General features: G+C 46.3%; 1 protein-coding gene across 1 annotated transcript; it reads right to left on the reverse strand.

Annotated features, from left to right (window-relative positions):
* Window positions 1–3,839: 3,839 nt before the first annotated feature.
* TACR2 (tachykinin receptor 2) lies at window positions 3,840–13,588 on the reverse strand. The gene is made up of 5 exons (XM_026851947.1): window positions 13,170–13,588; window positions 9,490–9,684; window positions 6,105–6,261; window positions 5,280–5,476; window positions 3,840–4,035 (listed from the first exon to the last, which is right to left on the reverse strand). The coding sequence occupies exons 1-5, from the start codon at window positions 13,571–13,573 to the stop codon at window positions 3,840–3,842; spliced, it is 1,149 nt and encodes a 382-aa protein (XP_026707748.1). The 5' UTR covers window positions 13,574–13,588.
* Between the last annotated feature and the right edge of the window lie 6,216 nt (window positions 13,589–19,804).

The following is a 19,804-nucleotide window of genomic DNA, read 5'->3' on the forward strand; positions in this document are numbered from 1 at the left end:
CTGGTGTTTAGTGGTTCTTTCTGGAAGAGGTGCTGTTGGCTGGTGGCTTAGTGCTTTGGGAAGAGCTATTGTGTAGGGAGAGCTGCAACCTAATCCCAGTGGTGCCTGTGTTTTGTGTGTGTGTTTTTATTCCCGGGCATTCGGGGTCAGATTCAAACAGGGTGGATTTCACCCAGGTCCCCATGCCTCGTGTTTCCTAATGTAGTTCAGCAGAGGCACAGAGCTGACAACGCCCAAATCTTAGGGGGCACGTAGCTTGTCCGGGTGCATCTCATGCCCTGCCTCATGCAGGGGGATTTGTAGTGCAGGAAAACCTCAGCCCACTGCCCCAAAGCCAGTGTGATTATATTAGGCTTTGCCAGATACACAGCGATGGATACGTTACAGCCGCTGTGTCCCCGCTGAAGTCTGGTGTGTGTCAGAGTCCGTAAGCTCCCTGTGTGCATAGGGTTAACGTTTGCAGAGTCGCAGTGTCAGGTGCTCATACAACTCTGGTTTGCACATCCTGTGTTGGAGTTGTGTATGAAAGCCCCTTTTGCATACACTAAAGTTGTGCTTCTCCAATAACCCATTTTATGTTACAGCTTGAATAGTCTCTGACACCCTTGATGTGCAGCTATGACCCCAAATAGGAGACAGAAGAAGGTGAGAAACTTTTCGGGCACAGGGGACACATTGCATTTTAATTGCTTGAAGATTTGCAAGTCTTATGCCTGCCGTTGGCAGTGCTGTAGGGGTGGTGTGAGCCGTGCCTGGGGACCTGGGGTTGGAGCTCTTCAGCATTTGAGGGCTAGGCTCAGTGCAGGATAGAGGATGAACAAGAAGTGGAAGTTAAACTTGGTCTCAGGGTGACTGTGAATTTTGGAGATGCTGGCATAGGTCGTTTTGTTTATTGGATCCAGCTCATAACAAATAGGGAGTGAGTTTGTGTTTCTAACAGCGCAACTTTTCCTACTGTGGACCATAGGTGATGTACTCGATAAGACACAGCAGTTTTTTTCCAAAGGGAGACCTGGTGGGATTTCCATTTCCAGATTAATTCTTACCCCTAGGAAACTGTTCCAAGTGAATCACAAGCTATAACTGTCTGAAGAAATGTCTCCAATGTTATCCAAGCAATGACTGAGATGTCTTACTTAAAGCTTTTAGGCTTGGTGAATAAAATCATAGTCCTCTTAATTGTTAAGCTGTAATTACTGCAAAATGAACACAAAAATCTTATATTTCCTGGGGAAAAGACCATTTGCATACCACTGTTGTAATGTCATCCGCTCCTTACTCCTCTGGGGGTTCTCTCAGAAGCCTTTTGAATGGGTTTTAAAACAAGCAGACTTTGTTTTGTTTTGTTTTCTTAAGAAAATAGCAGAAGGCAAAATAAAGTGTTTCTGAACTTCTGAACCCCGGTCTGTGCTTTTTGTTCGTTCCTTTGCCATAAAAATGAGATTATTCAAATGTTTTTCTTTACTGACTGCAGGGGCTCTGTTGCTGCTCAGAGTAACTGTGCAGAGGAGGGATTTATTGCTGACCTGGAGGTGTTTTACTGCTGCATGATATTTAATCATGTCTATATTTATATGAAGAATTGCATGCATTTACTATGGAGCATGGTGCTCCTGTAACCTCAGGTATCACAGGAAATAATGCAGTCTGCCTTGGCATGCCTTCTCTTCCAGTACCTAACAAGGGCTCAGAGCATCTCTGCTTTCTAAACTGTTGCTGTTTCTGGTGGAGAAACTTCTCAGGATCTGCAACGTGAGTCCTCCAGGGCACGGAGAGTTTTTGCTTGCAACCTGAAGAAATCATCCTCTGCTTTCTGCATTCAAATAAGAGAGAGGCATGTCTTGAATTGTCAGAAACGTGCCTTGAACTGTCAGAAAACGTCAGTGCCTGTCAGGGACTGCACAGGGGAGGCACTGCCAGTACGTGTGTGACACTTGGGCATCTGAAATGGGCTCTGGCTGGCCGCTAAGGTGTGAGGGGAAGATGGGCTGCTCGAGATAGGCCTGTTTGGTCTAAAAAGACCTGCATTAGAAAGCCACAGAATTTAAAGGTCTTACAGTCACTTGTCTGGGCGTGGGAGAGGTACAGCTTATGGACGTGAAATAGTGAACTCCGTGTGTAGGTGTCCTTCAGTTCCTTGGAGCGAGAGTCTTGCAACCTCTAACCTGATCCCAGAGGTGTGTGCCTTGCAGAACATCCCTCCCAAATTGTTTTGCATCTCTTCAGAAGAAAGACTTGGTGGTGGCTGTCTGTAAAGGCTTCTTACTGCCCTCCCTCTGCCCTGTGTGCACCCCAGCAGTGCAGGCTCAGGGGGAGCAGGCTGGCCAGTTAAGAGGGCCAGATGGATAATATCTAGACTAGAAACTACCTGCCGTAACCATTTAGAATAATGAATGTTTTAAGAAGGGCATACAGCACTGTGCTCTGTTGTCCCGTTAGTGAGACAAGTTTGTTGGGCCTCTGTGTAACATAATCCTTTTCCACAACAGCCAAGGAGGTGAAGAAGATTAAGTGGAGAAGGAAGATACATCTGTTGCTTCCCATATTGAAACAGACTTGGGAAAATCATATCCCTGAGTACTCTTTCAGTTCAAGCCACAAATCTTCAGTCTGAATTTACTGCAGAATCTAAGCCTTGCAACTCTTCCTACTTTTGCTTTCACAGAGCAAAGGAGAGTATTTCAAATAACGATCTTGTCGACATTGTAGGAGCATTTTTTTATGTTAAGGTATGGCTCTGTGGTGTCGTATACAAACCTGTCATGAAAGGTGAAGGTGATGTGAGGTGCTACTTACCACACTAGTATTAAATGCTGTATTACTGTTATATAGTGTTTATATTTCAGCTTCTCCTGTTTTGCATGCCTGCCCATGCAAAACCTCAGGCTTTGAAGATCATGTATTTCAGCCTTTATTTTCATATCTGAGAAGAACAGTGATGATAAATAAAGGGTAAGTCTGTAAAGGGAAAATGAAGGGACCAGCTGGGAAAAGGCAGCGATGGGTCAGACCGTGGTTAGGACTAAGAGGAGGTAAAGGAGGTGGATTCAGATTAGACCCATGAGCTCTGACCAAGCCAGTGAGCATCCCACACCTTGCTACTGACTCTTCAGAGAGCCTCGCTTCTGAATTAAGCACCACAATTAACTGTGTGAAGTTGGAGGAATCACTTGGGCACAGTTTAATAGGAAAATGACATCGTATTTTGGTACAAGTAATAGAAATCCGTGCAATGACAACATCTTAAGGAACCATTCCTCGCTTTGAACTAATGAGACATGGCGATGGTGAAATTACAGGCATGAAAATTCCATAATTAAGGAAATTTTAAGGGCAGGCTTTTCAGTCTCGATACATTAGTATTTGCTTTGCTCCACAGTCTTGTGTGCCTTGGGTCTGCTGAGCCCACACAGCCCCGAAGGGTCCATCCAAACTGGGCCAGATGTGCCCCAGATTTTCTGCTCCATCACCTCTTTTCCACATTTAAGTGTCTTGGTGGAACAGAAAGCAGGAGACCACTATCTGGAAGAGAATAATTGATATTCTACTGATGGGCACTGCCTCAGGTCTGCTTTGCTGCTTTTCTGACCTCATGGGCAAAATCTCTCTGTTCTGTATTGCAGTTGTTGGTGTAAGGGAGGGCTGAACTTGCATCCATAGCTGGGTGAAATTTGGACCTACGTGGATATAAGCAGACTGCTTTTGATGCTGATAGCATCTGAAAAAGTCCCGTAGGAAACAGTTGCTCCAGAAAAAAAAAAAAGACCTGCCTCAGGCTTCTACAAATCTGCTGCCTTGAAATGGTGTATTAAGATAGAGCCAGAACCAGGAGGAGAAAATCAAAGCGTTTGCTGGGTGAGGGTAAATGATGTCTTCTCTTTCTCATTCAATTGAGCTTCTGTGTTGAAACTTGTCGTTCTTGACTTCCTGTGGGTTGTCTGGTAAAGAGATGGGGATGTAAGTTTAAGTTTGTCTTTCTCAGTTGCTTTTATGCACGGACACCACCGGAAGGCTAATTTGAAGCCAGAACGAAACCTGTAAATGTACGAAAAATCAAATGGTGAAATGACCTTTTTAATTGCACAGAGAAAGAGCAGGTGCATGACTTGGTTCTACCTCTGAATTACTATGGAAATGAAAAGTTTCTGTTGAAATTAAAGGAGTGAGATGAAGAGCTAAATATATAAAACTATGGAGGGAGAAGCAATAGGAGTTTGTGGTCAGATTTCCATGTATTTTAAATAAATAAGATCAGTGAAATGGCAGGATGTCTGATCAGTAGATGGTGCTGACCATGCTGATAACAGCATTTGTGAGAAGCAGAGATTCTGAGGAAAATACATGTGTTTATTCACTGGAAGCTTTTTTAAAAACCATGAATAATTAAATGAGGAAACTTTCTGTTTTCTGAGAGAGGAAGAGCGGGATGTGTTTGGGTGTTTCACATTAAATGCAGATTGGCTGAGTGAGCTGCAAAACTGCCTTCTTTTGGGAGCTTACGGGAGGGATGCTGTTTGAACTGCTCCCAGGGGGTGAGCCTCCCAGCATCACTCCGGAGTTAGGCGTTTTGCTGGAGGAGGTGTGCCGATACCCTTAAAGCTCGGCTCAGCGCGCAGCTAGGCTGAAGAGAGACGCGGGTTAGGGAGAGGTCTGGCAGCGGGATGCTCAGGCAGGGTTTGGCATGGAGAACTGCAGGGCAGGCAGAGCAGCTCCCCACACTCAGCGTCCTGCCACACCAGCGTCCCGAGTGCAGCCCGTTCTCAGCGCAGAGCAAGAGGGACATCTCTTGGCACGATGGGGTTTGTGCTCTCCCAGCTGCTCACTCATGGCAGCGTGCCCAGGCGGGACTCTCCGTAGTCCCCCGTGGGCTGCTCCTACTTCCCAGTGTCTGCGGGGGGTCTCAGAGCTGTGCTGGGGTGGGTGGTGGTGGCTGAGCCAGCCCAGCATTAGGTCAGCAGACGCTTTGCAGGGATTACAGATTCCTTGCTCTTTCCTTGGAAATAAGGTAGTCTGCGTGTGGGAATGGGTGCAAATGTGGCTGCACTGATCATACGCCTGCTGCTTGCACTCTATGCAGAGGCAGAAAATTTTAAGGGTTGAGTTAATATCTGACTCGCAGAGCGTGACTCATCTCACATTATTAACAGAGTATAAATTAACTTTCCTGCTCAGCCTATGGACTGCAGTTGAAAATCAGAGTTGTTCTCACCTCCAGAGATTTATGCTTTCTCAGGCTGAGATTTTTGTTTTCTCTCTGCACACATGCGCGTGCTACTCACCTTTGGTTAAGACAGCAGTATATGATGGGGTTGTACATTGTCGAACTCATGGCAAGGAGAAAGATTGCAAGATAAACCTGCTGAATGTACTTCTGCTGGTAGATGTCTTCCTTGAAGCTCCCCAGGATGAAGTATATGTGATAGGGCAGCCAGCAGACAGCAAAAATTATCACAACTACCACCATGGTCTTCACAAACTAGGAAGACAAAACCAGTGTGTTATTCCTGGGTTCCAGGTGATCGTCTGAGCTTGCTGGGGGAATGGGCAGTGCTGCTTTTTTCTGGGGTCTCTTTTGCCCTACTGAGCACTCTGTATGGTGTGTAGACCTGAGCTGCTGTGGCAAGGAAGCCAGCCCTGATGATGGAAACTGGGAACGGGGGGAGAGTTAGAGCAAATCGTTTCCCAGCGCACTGAGTGGACTTTCTGCAGAGGAACTGCTTCCAGCTACATCAGAGAGATGTGGTAGGGAAATACGGTAACTGCTGTCACGCTGAAACCTCTCCACCCAGTCCAGAGTTTTCCCCTGGTCTATCCTGTGACGTGCAGATTCACTGGACACCAGGCTTTACTCTCTAAGGACTGCTGGGAACTGGCCCGCTGCCTACCGATGTGAGACTTTCTTCCCTGGAGGCTGGCTGGTGCATGTAGTTCCCCATATTTTTCATACTTGCTGGGTGATGTCCTTTATCCCCAGCCCAAAATATTTTGTCAATCTTTCATGCCCAATCCCACAAGATTTTGTATCAAATGCAAGCTCCGTTTTGGAATGGGAGCTAGCAGGGCTGATGTGCTGAGGGTAATTATTTTTAAGTTTCACTTCTGACCTTTTTTTTGGCATTAACTTGGTGTTCATAGCGGACTCTGTTAAGGTGGTTGCCTGGAACTGCATTGCTCCACAGAGTAATTCCTATAATGCTGTATGCAACAAACATCACCATTAAAGGCAGTAAATAAATCAACATGATCACTGCAATGTGATACCTGAAAAAGAACAAGAAGCACATTTTCACAGTCAGTATGTCTCTTGAAGGGCGCTTTCCGAAATTGTCTTTTGGACACGTATGTCTGGCTCCCATTAACTTCAACCCCAAAGCATAAAGAGCAGAAATTTTGCCTACAAACATCGTTACAGGGATGTCTGTAAACAGCAAAAGCTCATCTCTCTTGTGTTGTGATGATTAGTCCTTGGACTGGGTTCACTGCTCTTTCAAGAGGGAGTAATATCATTTAACTTTTATCAGAGAGTTACAGTCCATGATCGCGTGCGCTGAACTTTGCTACCACGCTGCAGTCGAGAGAGAGAGACATCTGAGACTTGTGACTGTAAAAATACAAACCTTTAAATCACAGGTATGGGGAAAAGAATATTCTGAAAAGTACAGCGTAACCTGGCGGATGTAATAGTGCCAACAGCTTAATTTGGCAACAGTGAAAAAACCTGGATCATGGACTGCAAAATATAGCTGGCTGCTAACAGGGTGCACAGAGTCATCAGGGGAGACTCCTCAGATAGCGAGGAAGGAATATTGCCTGCTTACAGCATGCAGCGAGTGGTAGTCTTTGCTGTGTTTGTGTTGCTGACTGTTTTTATTTGTGTTTTTCTATTTATTTTTTTCTAAATATTCCTATTTTAATTGTGCATATACAATTCTGTATCACCAACAGGCTGCTTGTTACTGCTACAGCTGGAAGTGTTGGCATCTCCTTTGGCTGTATTTTAGCTCAGCCCTTTTGAGCTTTCCATGCTACCCCACAAGTTTTTGCTGATTCCCCCACGCTGGGGTTTGATTATTTTAAGCAACCACCATTTATGGGGAGGGAGCAACCTGCTCACTCAGTTACAGCAGCTGTCAAATTAATATAAACAGTGTAAAAACTAGGATTAGGCGGGAGGGCTCTGGCACACGCTGCTGGCAATGACCACAAAAGGCTGGGCACAGATGATCTTTCTCAGGGTGACAACGCGCTGGAGTTACTCGCCGCATTAGCGAGGGGGTCAGAGCGCTGTCAAAATGGGTGTTGGGGCGCTTGGCGGTGTTTGCTCCTTGGGGTGGTCGCAAATATCAAAGCAGTGACTGCGTGTAGAAAAATATTGTATTTGTGAAATGTGGCAAGTTTGTCCCTGCCTGTTTTCCACCCGTCCCAATCGTCCTCAGAGCGGTGCCCCTTCTGAAGGTCTAATATCGCGTGTGAAGCGCGGCAAAGCCCTTTTAGAGATCCCATCCTGGGAGGAAGAGGAGGCGCTGAGAGCCTAAGCTTGAGCACATGGCAAAAAGAAACTTAGTCTTGTAGTTTTGTTACTTTGCTGCAAAGTTAACCTGTCACCAGAAAAAAAAATCCTCTGTGTGGCTAAGGTTCTTTACTTTGGTTAAACTTCTACAAATTCAGACCCTTCATATCCAGTATTTCTCAAGGCACTGGCAGTCACAGTAGTGCATAATTTGGGTTTTTTTCCATGTGTTTCTATCATAATTGTACACATTTTTCCTGCTGAAAATAAATTTCCTTTGTTCCAAAGTCTAGAAATCTTCAAGGCTGGTTTTACTCAACTATGAAGGATTTGGAGGACCCCCAGTCAACAGAGGAACCCAGTTCTCCATTTCTTTGGGATTTTTTTTTTGAGTTTCTTAATATTTCTTTTCTTTGGTGTTTGGACTAGCACATGAATGGCCACACGTGGCTTTTCCTCCCTGGTCTGTACTGCAGGCATCTGTCCCAACAGAGGTCCATCACTCAAGATTTCTGGGGAGCACTGCTTCCAACTTCCTCTCTAGGAGAGCTACTGACACCTGCAAATCGGAGCCTGTCCAGGGAGATCGAGCTGGTGAAGGGATGTACTGTGTTTGGGAGCTGCTGCCCTTCAGCTGGGGATCCCAGAAGGAGCTTGCCCTGTTACTTGCCACATTCAGGACCAGCCTTTCCAGTCCACAGAAGTTTTGTCAGCATGCTGGGAAACTCTTGTTTCAATCCTTCCCAAACCGTGGATGCGGGAGAAATAAAACCTTACGCTTTTCATACGGATGAAAATAGCCATTGGTGACTTGTATACAGGTGATTATCTACTGTCCCTCCTTCTCAGTCGACGGGAGCCTGGCACACTGCGTTCCCCAGTATGTGCCATGGGGCCAACCAAAGGGCCCTGGGAGGAAGATCACCCAACGGGATGTGAGCCTGATATTACCCTTTGCTCTTCTGCTACTCTGGAGACTGGGGACCACTGACCCCACCAGTGGCTGAATACTCTGCAACTTGGCCAAACTTACATAAAGCTCCTGGAACTTGGCATGTATTAGTGTGAAAAACAGTTAGTTTGGTAATAACTAACCATAGGAGGCATCCAGCTGTCCACCAGAGATGAAGACTGTGAAGGGAAAAATGTCCCTGGTGCATGGAGCTGGGCAAAAAGATACACAGCGAAGAATGGATACGGGGAGCTTAGCACTTGGTTTTGGTTTGAAAAATTGTTTCCATTTCATTAATCCATTTGTTCCTTTTCCGCAGTTCTTCCATTACTACTTTGTATAAATATGTTTTGCTTGATAAATTTCTCAGACTGCTCTGTGTATCATGTGCTTTGAATAATGATTAATCACAGCAGATCCCCTAAATGCGGGGTATGGCTTGTTTCATCTGTCTGAACAATCTTGCTTTAAAGCAGGAGGAAATTGCTGTGAGGGTTAGGCGCTTTTGGGAACGCAGATGTGTGCCCAGATAAGTCAGTCTATAAAACCTTAGGATGTTTGAAACATGCTCCTTTTCCCCACCCCACCCCCCTCCCCTAGAGCAGCATAATTTTTAGCTAATTATGTGGCTTCTCAGCATTAAAGATACCCAGTTTCTTCCTGCCTGATGGAGGGAGAAAATCCATAATCTTTGGGACCAAGATTTATTGCTTTAGAGACTTTTTGTACTGGTTTCTCTTAAATCCACTGAGCCTTGTATCTAGGGATCCTAGATTTTATGACCAGTTTTCAAAGCAGGGAAGGATGGCACACCACCCTTCTTTACCCTGAGCTGAGATCACCCAGTAGCTTTTTGCACAGCTGGCTTAAACTGAGCTTAGCTGGGCTGCCCCGCACCTGTATTCCCCTGCTGTGTGGTTTCCCCCCTGCCCTCTCTCCCAGTACTGCCTGTAGCCGACAGGTTAGAGATGAAATGAATTTCCTAGTTAATTTTTACACAGATTGGGAGTTTTCTCGTTGCTCTTACGTGAGCTGGTGCTTGGATCCGACGTCATCAGGCCAGACAACGATGCATTTCGTCGTTCCGTTGTCCGTCGTGATCTCGGCGTAGAAGCACTGTGGGAAGGCGAGCCCAAATGCCACCAGCCAGATTATCCCTATGATGACTCTGGTGCTTCCAGCAGAGAGCCTGGGCTTGAAGGGATGAATTATTGCCACGTACCTGCAAGAAAAATAGGTAATGCTTTTACAGTTGCCTTGTTAAACTATACAACAAATATAGCAAGTGTAAAAACTCACCAGGGCTGTATAGTGGGCTTTATCTATAGAGACATTTTGATAGGTTCCAGGCTATAAATAATTGAGGAGTAAATCCTTTCTGAAGAGAATGACTGCAAGTCTTAGGGCAGAATATGTTAAATCCATGTGGATGGATGCTTCTGGTGAGTGGAAGCAGTCATCTATGCCTTCTGCATATGGTCTTCACAACTGTTACACTTACTTTGAATTTTTCTTTAATTTTTAAATTTTTTTTTCAATTATTTTTTCAAATGCTTTATGTGTTCAATCTGAAATTTCATGCTGTGAACTGTTTGTATTAGCTTGGAGTTATGCACTGTTTAATACCATGCCCTTTTCTCCTTCCTCTACCAAACCCCCCCCAAAGACTATTTCCCCCTAATTATGTCAGTCTCCTCCGATGACCCATATTAGCACAACAGCAGACTGGGGTCATGAGTATCCTTTACCCTGATTTTTTTCTCCGCTGATTCTCAGCTGTGGAAAAGTCTTGTGCCATCCACCTCTGCCTGTAAATGCTTGAGCACTGTGCTCGCAGTGGAAGGGAAAGGCTGACCCTTCCATCCCACACCTGCTCGGAGCCCTCACAGCACATCTGACTATTAGATTACTTGCAAGCCCAGGCACTCTGGTTTTAAGTTCCCTGTGTCGAAATGCATGGTATCGTAATGAGCACCTAATCAATTATGCATTTCTCGTCATGCTTTCCGTACTCTTTGTCATGGTTGTTACAAAGGCAAAATAGAGTGGAAAATGCCAATTGCCTCCTGGTTTTCATATCGAAAATCTGACAAGCTGTGCAGTCTCTTGGCCAGGCTGCCTGGCTGTGGCTGCAGGACAGACAGCACAGTAAGCCAGAGCTGCATGGCAGCAGAGCCTTATTTAGCTATAAATTTTTCATGTCACCTTGCTTTTCTTTAGCTCATCGTAGGCAGTATCATACAGTGGTCTAATCTGGCCAGGGAGGAATCAAGTGGTGAATATTCTCTAGAATATTTACCTGCAGAAGCGCCCAAATGGACAATCTGTGTCTTGGTGAACAGCAAGTCCCAGGTATAACTGGTGCCAGGTGCTGTGCTGCTGCAGCAGCCTGCGCTGCAGATACTGGAGGTATTATGGGGCTGCTGGGTGGAGGATTTCCCACTCAGGCAGGGATGTACCCCTGGGATGAGGCGTGCTCCTAGACAAGCTCCTGCAAGTTGGGAGATTTACTGAATCTGCTAAGACCTGCTGGCTGCTCTTGCTGTGTGGCAGGACTGCCTGTGCCCTCTCTCCGTGCCCCGCTCCTGGTGATGCCCTAGGATGCTGGCACCATGCTCCCAGCACCTTTCCTCCAGTCCTTGTCCCACGCAGACAAAACAAGCTGAATTTCAAACACCCTTGTACATTTTCCAGAGAGGGCCTAGGCAACTCTGTCAGCTGGAGTATGAAACTTGAGCTGATGGTTCTACATTTGTGCCTGGAGAGCTGTGGAAAACGTGCAGTCGAAACAGCTGCTCTGGCACACAGAGCAGCTTGAAATGGGAAAACAGAATGGTCCTAAACCCAATGGGGTAAGCAATATTGTCAGGGCCTTTTCCACGGCAGACAAAGATGATGTACAGAGCTGTCACTTTTTAGCCTCCTTCCTTACAATAAACTGCTTCAAAAGACATTGTTTTATCAAAGTTAAACAACAGAGCCTGAGTGGACACAAGTTCTCATAACAATAAATGGAAGCTGCGAGTTTCCAGGAGACAGTGTCAAGATCTATTTTTAGGTTAAGCAAAGAATAGCTAAATATGGTTAGCAATGAGATGCCAAGTTTTCTTTCTGATCTGTGCCATGTGACTGAAGAGATTTTTGGCTGTGTAGGTACTTTCACTAGAAGTCCCCAAAGAACGAGAGTAGGGAGACATGAGGACAGACTGAAATGGATTTATTTAAAAAAAAACCCCAAACAACTCTTTGGCAGACCACACTTATAAAATAGCATTTACCAACAACCCTTGATTTAAAGCCAGGAAGAGCAAAAGAGTATTTGAGTCTAAAACTGAGCTGGCATTGCTTCTAAATAGGGATTTGCTTTCATGTGGACAACTGCAGGCTGATCAACACATCGCTCATCCCTGTGCCTCCTGGTGATCCTTCCAGGGACCACAGGGGCCACCGCCCAGCTCCGGGGTGGGTGTCAGCAGGCGTTACATGCACACAGGCAAAGCCGCCTTTCTCCTGCTAGTTTGTTTATCTGCTTTGATTTGTCCTTTGATCACTTGCTTCCCTGGGTGTGCCGGGGTGACCCGAGCTGTGAGCAGGGGTGGGAGTTACGAGAGCAAACCCGGTGACTCACGGAGCAGTGCTTTTTGGGTAGATCCCGAGGGATGCTGGCTCTGCTCCCGAGGGAGCTGGAAGGGCCCTTCCTGGAGCTGTGCGCCCGATAAGGAATGGAGGAAACCTGAAGGAAACGGCCAAGTCAACAGGAGGGCTTGATAGCGAGCTGCCAGGTATTTCTGGACACGGGTTCTGGCTGCCCCGGGGATGACCTTCGCCGTGGGGTTGCAGCAGGGGCGTAGGATGAAGAAGTTACACGTGTTCCCAGCACTAGGGAGCGATTGGAAGAAATGGAGGGAAGACAGGAAGGTGAAGGCAAGAGGGCAGAGAGCCTAAAAGGGAGTTTAAGCTCCTCTACCTCTTTTACATACCATTGTCTTTACGAGAGGACATTCCCATGGACTTTTGGCTACTTTCTAGTAAAAAGAAAAACAGTGTCATGCTACTAAACAATGAGCTGTAGACACATAGAGACTGCACAAATTTAAGCTTGAGTAAAAGAGACTTGGCAGATGGAAAAGAGTATTATGAAAACACCAAATTACCTCAGAAGTAAAAAAAAAAAAAAAATAAAAAAATCACTGTAATTACTTTCCTCCCTCTTGGAATAAGTCATTCTTGTGAACTATTGGAGCAGACTCTGCCATTTCTGATCTGCTTCCCTCTGTTCCTGGTGGTTTGCTGGACTCACAAGTGGGATTGTGGATGCTGATACTTTCAGCATCCTGCAGTGTACTCATATTGCTCCAGCTCTGTTCAAATGCAGGGTCCTTCTTGTGGTTTAAAAAAATAAAAAAAAAAGTTTGCAGGATGACCGGGAAACAATTTATTACCAGTAACATGGGAAAAATAAAATACCATCCACTTCCACTCATTACAGATTTGGGTGTGACTCAGATCAGGGATAAAACAGAGAAGCTTTCCTTTCGTGCCATAACTAGCATCTAACCCCATAGTCTATTTGCCTGGCACTCCTCCCACTGCGCTGATAAGGCACCTGACACGGTAGGTGGGAGCCAATTGCACAAAGTATTGCAATAATTTTTTTATCACTTACAGTGGATGTTTCGGACCTTATCTTCTCCATTCACCTCTTACCTCTCTGCAGCCACAGCTGTCATGGAGTAAATGCTCACAAACATCGCGGTGATGGGGAACCAGTTCTGAAACCTGCAGAATTCCTCGCCGAAATACCAGACGTTGTGACTGGCGTAAATAAAATTGAAGATGGTATTGAAAGTGGACATCAGCAAATCCGAAAGAGCCAAATTAACGATAAAGTAATTGGTAGCAGTCCTCATTCTCCTGTGCGCAAGAATAATCCAGATGATGGTGACGTTGCCAACGATGGATGTGATAACGATGAAGGAATAGGTGATAGCCCACAAAGCAATTTGCCATCCCGGCTGGGTAAACTGGGTTACTGCCGTCCAATTGCCACTGTCCTCCAGGGAATCAGTCTGCGAAACGTTGCTAGCATTTAAAATGGAAAATGTGCTCATGGTTTTTCCTTCGGCTAAGTGTAAAATAAAATCTTCTGTCATCTGCTCATTTTCTTGCAGTAGATGCTGGTGTTATGAATCCCCATGCATATGACTAAGTGCTGTTAAAAAGACATCGGGATGACATGTCTCATGTCCGCTCGTCCTGTTTTCCAAGTGATGCAATGCAGTTCCAGGAGGAGATGAGCGATACTGAGGGCCTCCTCCTTGCCTGGCATTTTAACCTGTGCCTGAAGAGCAAAAAGTAAAGAACAACTCTCCCGCTTGAGTTTCTTTTTCCTCTAAAAAAGGAAGAAAAAATGAAGGGAAAAAAAAAAAGGGGGAGGGGAGGAAGGTGTTTTCCAGGTCACTGACTGGCAGTGTCTTCCTTTAGATTATTTTTAGGGTCAAGAAAATATAAATGGAAGTATCAAGCCAGAAAACACTTCAATCCAAGTGGAAATCCTTCTTTTTCAGGGCAGCAGTTTTCCAAGGCACCAGGTATCTGAATCTCTGCAGCAGGACTGAGGACATTTGATTTTCTTTGCCTGTGTAACCGTTCAGTGCAAGGCAGGAGCCGTACTGGGATAAATTCTCTACAGGGTTTAAGGGGACTTTGAAAGGAGGTGGAGTCTCTTGCAGGCAAAAACTAAACAACCAATTTGACATCAAATGAAACATGGCAAAGTGGTACTTGAAACAACTTTAATTTTTTTTTTCCCCACCTCTCCATTTGTTTTGAAATAACCTCTGAAATGGACATGCTGCTATATTTTCAGGCTTAAATGCAAGGGTAGCTACTTTTCCAGGTTTACCAGTCCCACAATCCCTGCATTTCCAGGACCCTCCCCTGCCTCCCTGCCAGCTCTCATAGCAAGAAAGAAACAAAATATATTCACCACAATTTTAGCAAGGTGGTCTTGCTCTCTGCAACTCTTTGGAAGCCTCTCTGCATTTTTAATATATTTTACTTAATGGTGACTGCCTTATATAATACAACTCGACCAGCCGTATTTAGTAGATTTGGTATGATTTAATTTATTTAAATTATAGCAACATGTCCTGCTGGTGCTTGAAGGGTTGCTGGCACATAATGCCAGGAGAGAGACATTAGTGAAGGCCAGACCTGATCTGGGACTTCTAATAAGGCTTCAGTGGGAAAGCTGGCACCCAGGATCTCATCTGGAGCTCCAGAAATCCTTCTTCAGCTGCTCTCTAGCACAGAAACATCCAGAGGAGCCTCAGCTCCCAGCCTTCGCGCTCTGTGATGCTGAGGGGCTGAACGAGGGGCATTCCTCCTTCTGTATCCCATTTCCCAACATGTCCTGTAGAAACTTACTGACCTCATGCCTGCAGGAAGGAGTATCTGCTCCTCACAGAAAAGGGGAGCTGCTAACCGCCGTCCCTGCTGCTCGTGCTTGCTCCCAGCTTTGCTGTAAAGGACATAAACATAAGCAACATGTCGAGGCTGAGATTTCAAAGAGTACTTGGCACCGGCTGGTTCCTGCTCTGCTGGAAGCTGAAAGCATTTCAGGTATTAAAACGTGTTTTCAGACATTCAAACCTGTTTTCAGCATTTAGAAAGTAACATAAAAGAGAAAAGTCCCCCTGTGCGTGTGGCAGTAGTTTTCCAGCTCCCCTAGCTGCTGGAGCTGCAGCCATGCCAGGCTCCCCTGGAACAGGGCAGTGTTTATCACTGCAGGATCCTCTCCGCCGGCTCAGCCTGAACTCATCCCTCGCTTCATTAATTCTGGAGGCAGCCTTCAGTTCACCCACCACCTAACCACCTTTAAACTAACTTTAAACTTCAAACTAACCATTCTTTAAAGCAGGTCTTCTCTGATGCGGTATTACCCAAATGTTGTTTTTTAGAAATTAATACCTGTAGTAGTACACGTACGATCTCTTCGTCCTCGCGATGGACTTCCCTGAAGGCAGTTCCATGCACTTCCCTCCCAGAAACTTTAAAAATACACTTGTACCTATCTTCACATGTGCATTGCAAAGTTGCTCGAGGCTCTTCTTGAAAGGCTTCCACTGACACCTCATTAAACAGCTTATGAACCTTCCACTTTCCGTATACAGTCCAGGGAGGCTGTTTATGATATGCAATATGAATTCCACAGCTAATAGTGTTCTTCGTATTTTTTTCTCATCTCTCTCAAATCATTTCAAATTCCGAGGTGAATATGAGCAAAAACCTCTGTATGCCTAGCTGAGAGCAGAGCTAAAGTGCTTTATCAGGCTTTGTTATAGAAAGCAGAATATAAGCAAACACTTAGAAAGAGGACTGTACTTTTTGATGTTTCAGTGGTGAAACTATAACCTCTCTTGGCTGACTTTGAAGACGGTCAGGTTGCCCACGTTTCCTTGGAAGGACCATTGCTGCCTTCTGAAACATCTGCCCTGGTCCCTGCTCTGTTACTCAGGTGATAATTGGAGAGCAGCCACCCTTTGGTCAACATTTCATCATACCAGTCAGCAGGGACTTGCTTTCCTTTATCCACACCCACACCTTTTCTTCATTTGCTGGCTGTGCATTGATGAGGTTATCTTCCTGGAGCCTGGCCAGCGATGTTGCGTGGGCTATTGGCCTTTTGCCTTGCAAACAAGTGATTTTTTACAAAAAGGCAGGCTCCAAACTCCTCAGGAAAGTTGCACTTGTCTGGGACTATGGACAAAATCCACCTCTCCAACTGTTTTGGAGTTATACCAGGGAAGGGGACTACCTGAGAGCAGGGGGTTTGGGTATGGCTGGGTTCACTGTTGTTTTTATTACGGGCAGGATTGTTCAAGGCCAAACATTACCGTGCTGAGTCACCGATCCTGGGCCTGAGCAAAGAGGGAGAGATGCAAACAAAAGATGTGGGTCTGGAAGGCCAGGAAGGGTGAATAAAGTGCATTTTATATTTTGGAAAAATAATACAAAGTAGTAGAGGCAGTAGAGGCTTTAATTGTATGGCATGCTGGGCTCTGTTTTGGGAGGAAGGACCATTGTCCAGGGGAATAGCTCTGAGAGCGGGGTGTGAGGACCATGAACACCGCCTTGGGTGGGGCAACACGCAGCCAGACTGCAGCTTCAGCAGCCAGGCTTGGGCTGGAGGAAAGCTGCAAAAATGCTGCTGGCAGCTCTGAAAAGCTTTGGGTCTTTCTGACGCTCCTTGGTGCAGGGCTGGCTGCGAGTTCACTTTCCTTTTCTGCAGGTCTCCTAAAGCCCTGGTCAAATGCTCTGCAGACTGTGGCTTTTGAATACTGTCCATGGGATCTACCATTTCTCCTACACACTTGCAACAACCTTGGCAGCCCTGGAGGTGAGGGAAGACGTGTGGAAGTTGCTGATCCTTAACATGAACAAAACCACCAGTAGCTGAGTCACTGGATGCTCTCAGGAGCAGATGCTGTAAAGCATGATCTGCCTCAACGCTGGCAGAGATGCCAAACTCTCAGCTGGAAAAACTGCAGCTTGTTGCTGCATCGGGCTGAGGTGGAGAGCGTGCAAGCAAGAAGGACCCTCAGCCTCGCAGGCAATTCATAACATCTTATTTTAAACCATCATTTGCTGATAAACTATACTATTCGTGTCCAGAAATCTTGCCATTTCTTTGTCTAGACAGTCTGAGATTCAGAAAAAGAAAAGGATTATTCAATTATTTTCATACGGTTTCATAATAGGAACCAGTTTTGATGTATTGGCTCAGTTCAGAGGGACAACAGGAAAATGGAGACTCCTTTTAATTGGCTTCTCCATCCAGCTGGTCGTGCCCTGAAATTTTATTTGTGGAAAATCAGAGCACAATCGACAAGGTAAGGTGTTAGGGAACTCAAACCAAAACTATTAATTTAGTTAAATTCACAAAAAAAGGAAAAACAGTAAGTGGCAGGAATGTGTTTGGACGTGAACGATGCCTGTGAGACACGAAGAACATGTGGTAGACCCTAATTCCCAGCTCTTACATGATATGCGATGAGATTTCCAGCCTGCACACCATCGGTAAGTGTCGGGAATGTTTGCACATTTGTCTCCAAACTGAAGCTGTTGATATTTTAAAAGATGAATGCTCTAGGACACTGTATTATATATTATTGTCAGAAATGTCAGAGGTGATGAGCTGTTCTGTCGCTGGCAGGGACCTGGGCTGGATTATTTGTTTCCCAGAAGCAGAGTTTAGCACTGCATACAGGAGCAATGACACTTTTTATAACAGAATTACCCAGGAAATTTTTTTAGGCTTTATTAAAGAGGTTTTGCTAGCAACTACTGGTACGTTGTACATACCTAACACAATGACGTGCGACCGACCACTTAAACAGTTTTACATACACAGCTCAGAGGTTTTCCACAGTCTCTTTACTAGATAAGAATAAATGCTGCTGCACTTCATCTTCTCTGATACCAGATGCTGATTTTCAATGCCGTCTGTCTCTGTTCTGGGCCAGGATGCAACAACCGACTCTGTGACAGTTGTCTGCCACTTTGAATGAGACTTTTTTTCCCCAAGGAAAATAGTCCTTTGTGGGAGAGGAGTGCAGCGTTGCCAGTTTGAAAGGGTTTATTTCATCTCGTAGGCATGAATGGCGTTTGCAGTTCATGATGGCTCTGTAAGGTGCAACACTGACTCACTGTCATGGCAGCGGGACGTGGATAAACATCGGCGCAGGCACAAAATGGGGCCAGTGCAATGTGCCCATTAAGTGTTGTACTTGAGCTGTGTTATTTTCAGGACTGGACCCTCTTTGCATGGGTAATTGTCTGGGTGTTATAATGAAAGGTAAATGCTCTGGTATTGCTTAATTGTGCTGCTGTAGGGCAGAGGGATTCTGCTTTGCAATGTTTATATAAACTTAACTGAAAAACCCAGCAGCCAAGCAGCAGCTTCGCATTTATGCAAACTTCATGGAGTTCAACAAAGCCAAGTGCAAGGTCCTGCCCATGGGTCGGGGCAATCCCCAGCACAAATCCAGGCTGGGTGAGCAGTGGGTGGGGGGCAGCCCCAAGGAGAAGGAGTTGGGGGTGTTGGTGGATGGAAAACTGACTGTGAGCCAGCAATGTGTGCTCACAGCCCAGAGACCCAACGGTGTGCTGGGCTGCACCCAGAGCAGGGTGGGCAGCAGGGCGAGGGGGGGATTCTCCCCCTCTGCTCCGCTCTGTGAGACCCCCCTGCAGGGCTGGGTCCAGCTCTGGGGCACCAACAGCAGAAGGACACGGACCTGCTCGAGCGGGGCCAGAGGAGGCCACGGAGATGCTCAGGGGCTGGAGCCCCACTGTGAGGGCAGGCTGAGAGAGTTGGGGGGTTCAGCTGGAGAAGAGAAGGCTGCGGGGAGACCTTAGAGCGGCCCCCAGGGCTGAAAGGGGCTGCGGGAAAGGGGGGAGGGACTCTGGATCAGGGGGTGTAGGGATGAGGTGAGGGGTAATGGGTTTAAACTGAAAGAGGGCAGATTTAGATTAGATATGAGGAAGAAATTCTTCCCTGTGAGGGGGGTGAGGCCCTGGCACAGGTTGCCCAGAGCAGCTGTGGCTGCCCCCTCCCTGGCAGGGCTCAAGGCCAGGTTGGACGGGGCTTTGGGCCACCGGGGCTGGTGGAAGGTGGCCCTGCCCGTGGCAGGAGGTTGGGACTGGATCTCTAAGGTCCCTTCCAGGCCAAGGCAGTGTATGTTCTATGGGTTGTTGCTCACGCTGTATTAAACGGCACTTGCAGAGGTTTATGGCTCAGTGTGCCGCTCTGGGCTCCAGCACCAGCGTTCAGTGGCTGGCTGAGCAGCGCCGTATTTTCTCCTGGTGTCTCCCGCTATGGGGTTAGTCCTGAAGGAGCCCCTCGGCAGCCTGGCATCTGCAAAGGAAACTGCGAGGGGAAAGGGGAAAAAAAAAAAAAAAAGGAAAAAAGCCGGAGCCGGGAGCATTTCAGCGCTTTCCCTTCGCTTTTCGACGTCTCTCTCCCCGCTCCGTGTTGTTTCTCCGCCGGGCGCTGTGCCATTTTTTTTTCAGTGTGTCCTTTATAAAGGACCACGCACATTGTCTACTTCGCGTTTTCTGTTGGCAGCAAGGGCCTTTGCTGGTGCGATATAAAAATTAATCTGGTAGCAGAAAAAGGGCCCTTCTGAAACATTTCTCTGAGCGTCTCTGGAGGACAAAGCCGCTTTCAAGCAGCCTGAGGATTTCATTTACTCTTTGTATTTGCATGCTCTGGATTTTCAATGCTCTGCCCTTGTTTATAATCAAGAGTTTCCCTTTGTCGGCTCTGCCAGGGAGGTGGT

The sequence above is a fragment of the Athene cunicularia genome, assembly GCF_003259725.1.
Source record: "Athene cunicularia isolate RWA chromosome 6 unlocalized genomic scaffold, athCun1 chr6_part2, whole genome shotgun sequence".
Taxonomy (NCBI): domain Eukaryota; kingdom Metazoa; phylum Chordata; class Aves; order Strigiformes; family Strigidae; genus Athene; species Athene cunicularia.

Excerpts from the sequence above, each read along its gene's own strand:
- TACR2 (XM_026851947.1), bottom strand. The coding sequence starts at position 13,573 with ATGAGCACATTTTCCATTTTAAATGCTAGCAACGTTTCGCAGACTGAT. Across the intron at positions 9,685-13,169 it reads ACAGCTGTGGCTGCAGAGAG|GTACGTGGCAATAATTCATC; the intron begins GTAAGAGGTGAA and ends TTTTTCTTGCAG. Across the intron at positions 5,477-6,104 it reads AAGTTAATGCCAAAAAAAAG|TTTGTGAAGACCATGGTGGT; the intron begins GTCAGAAGTGAA and ends TTGTCTTCCTAG.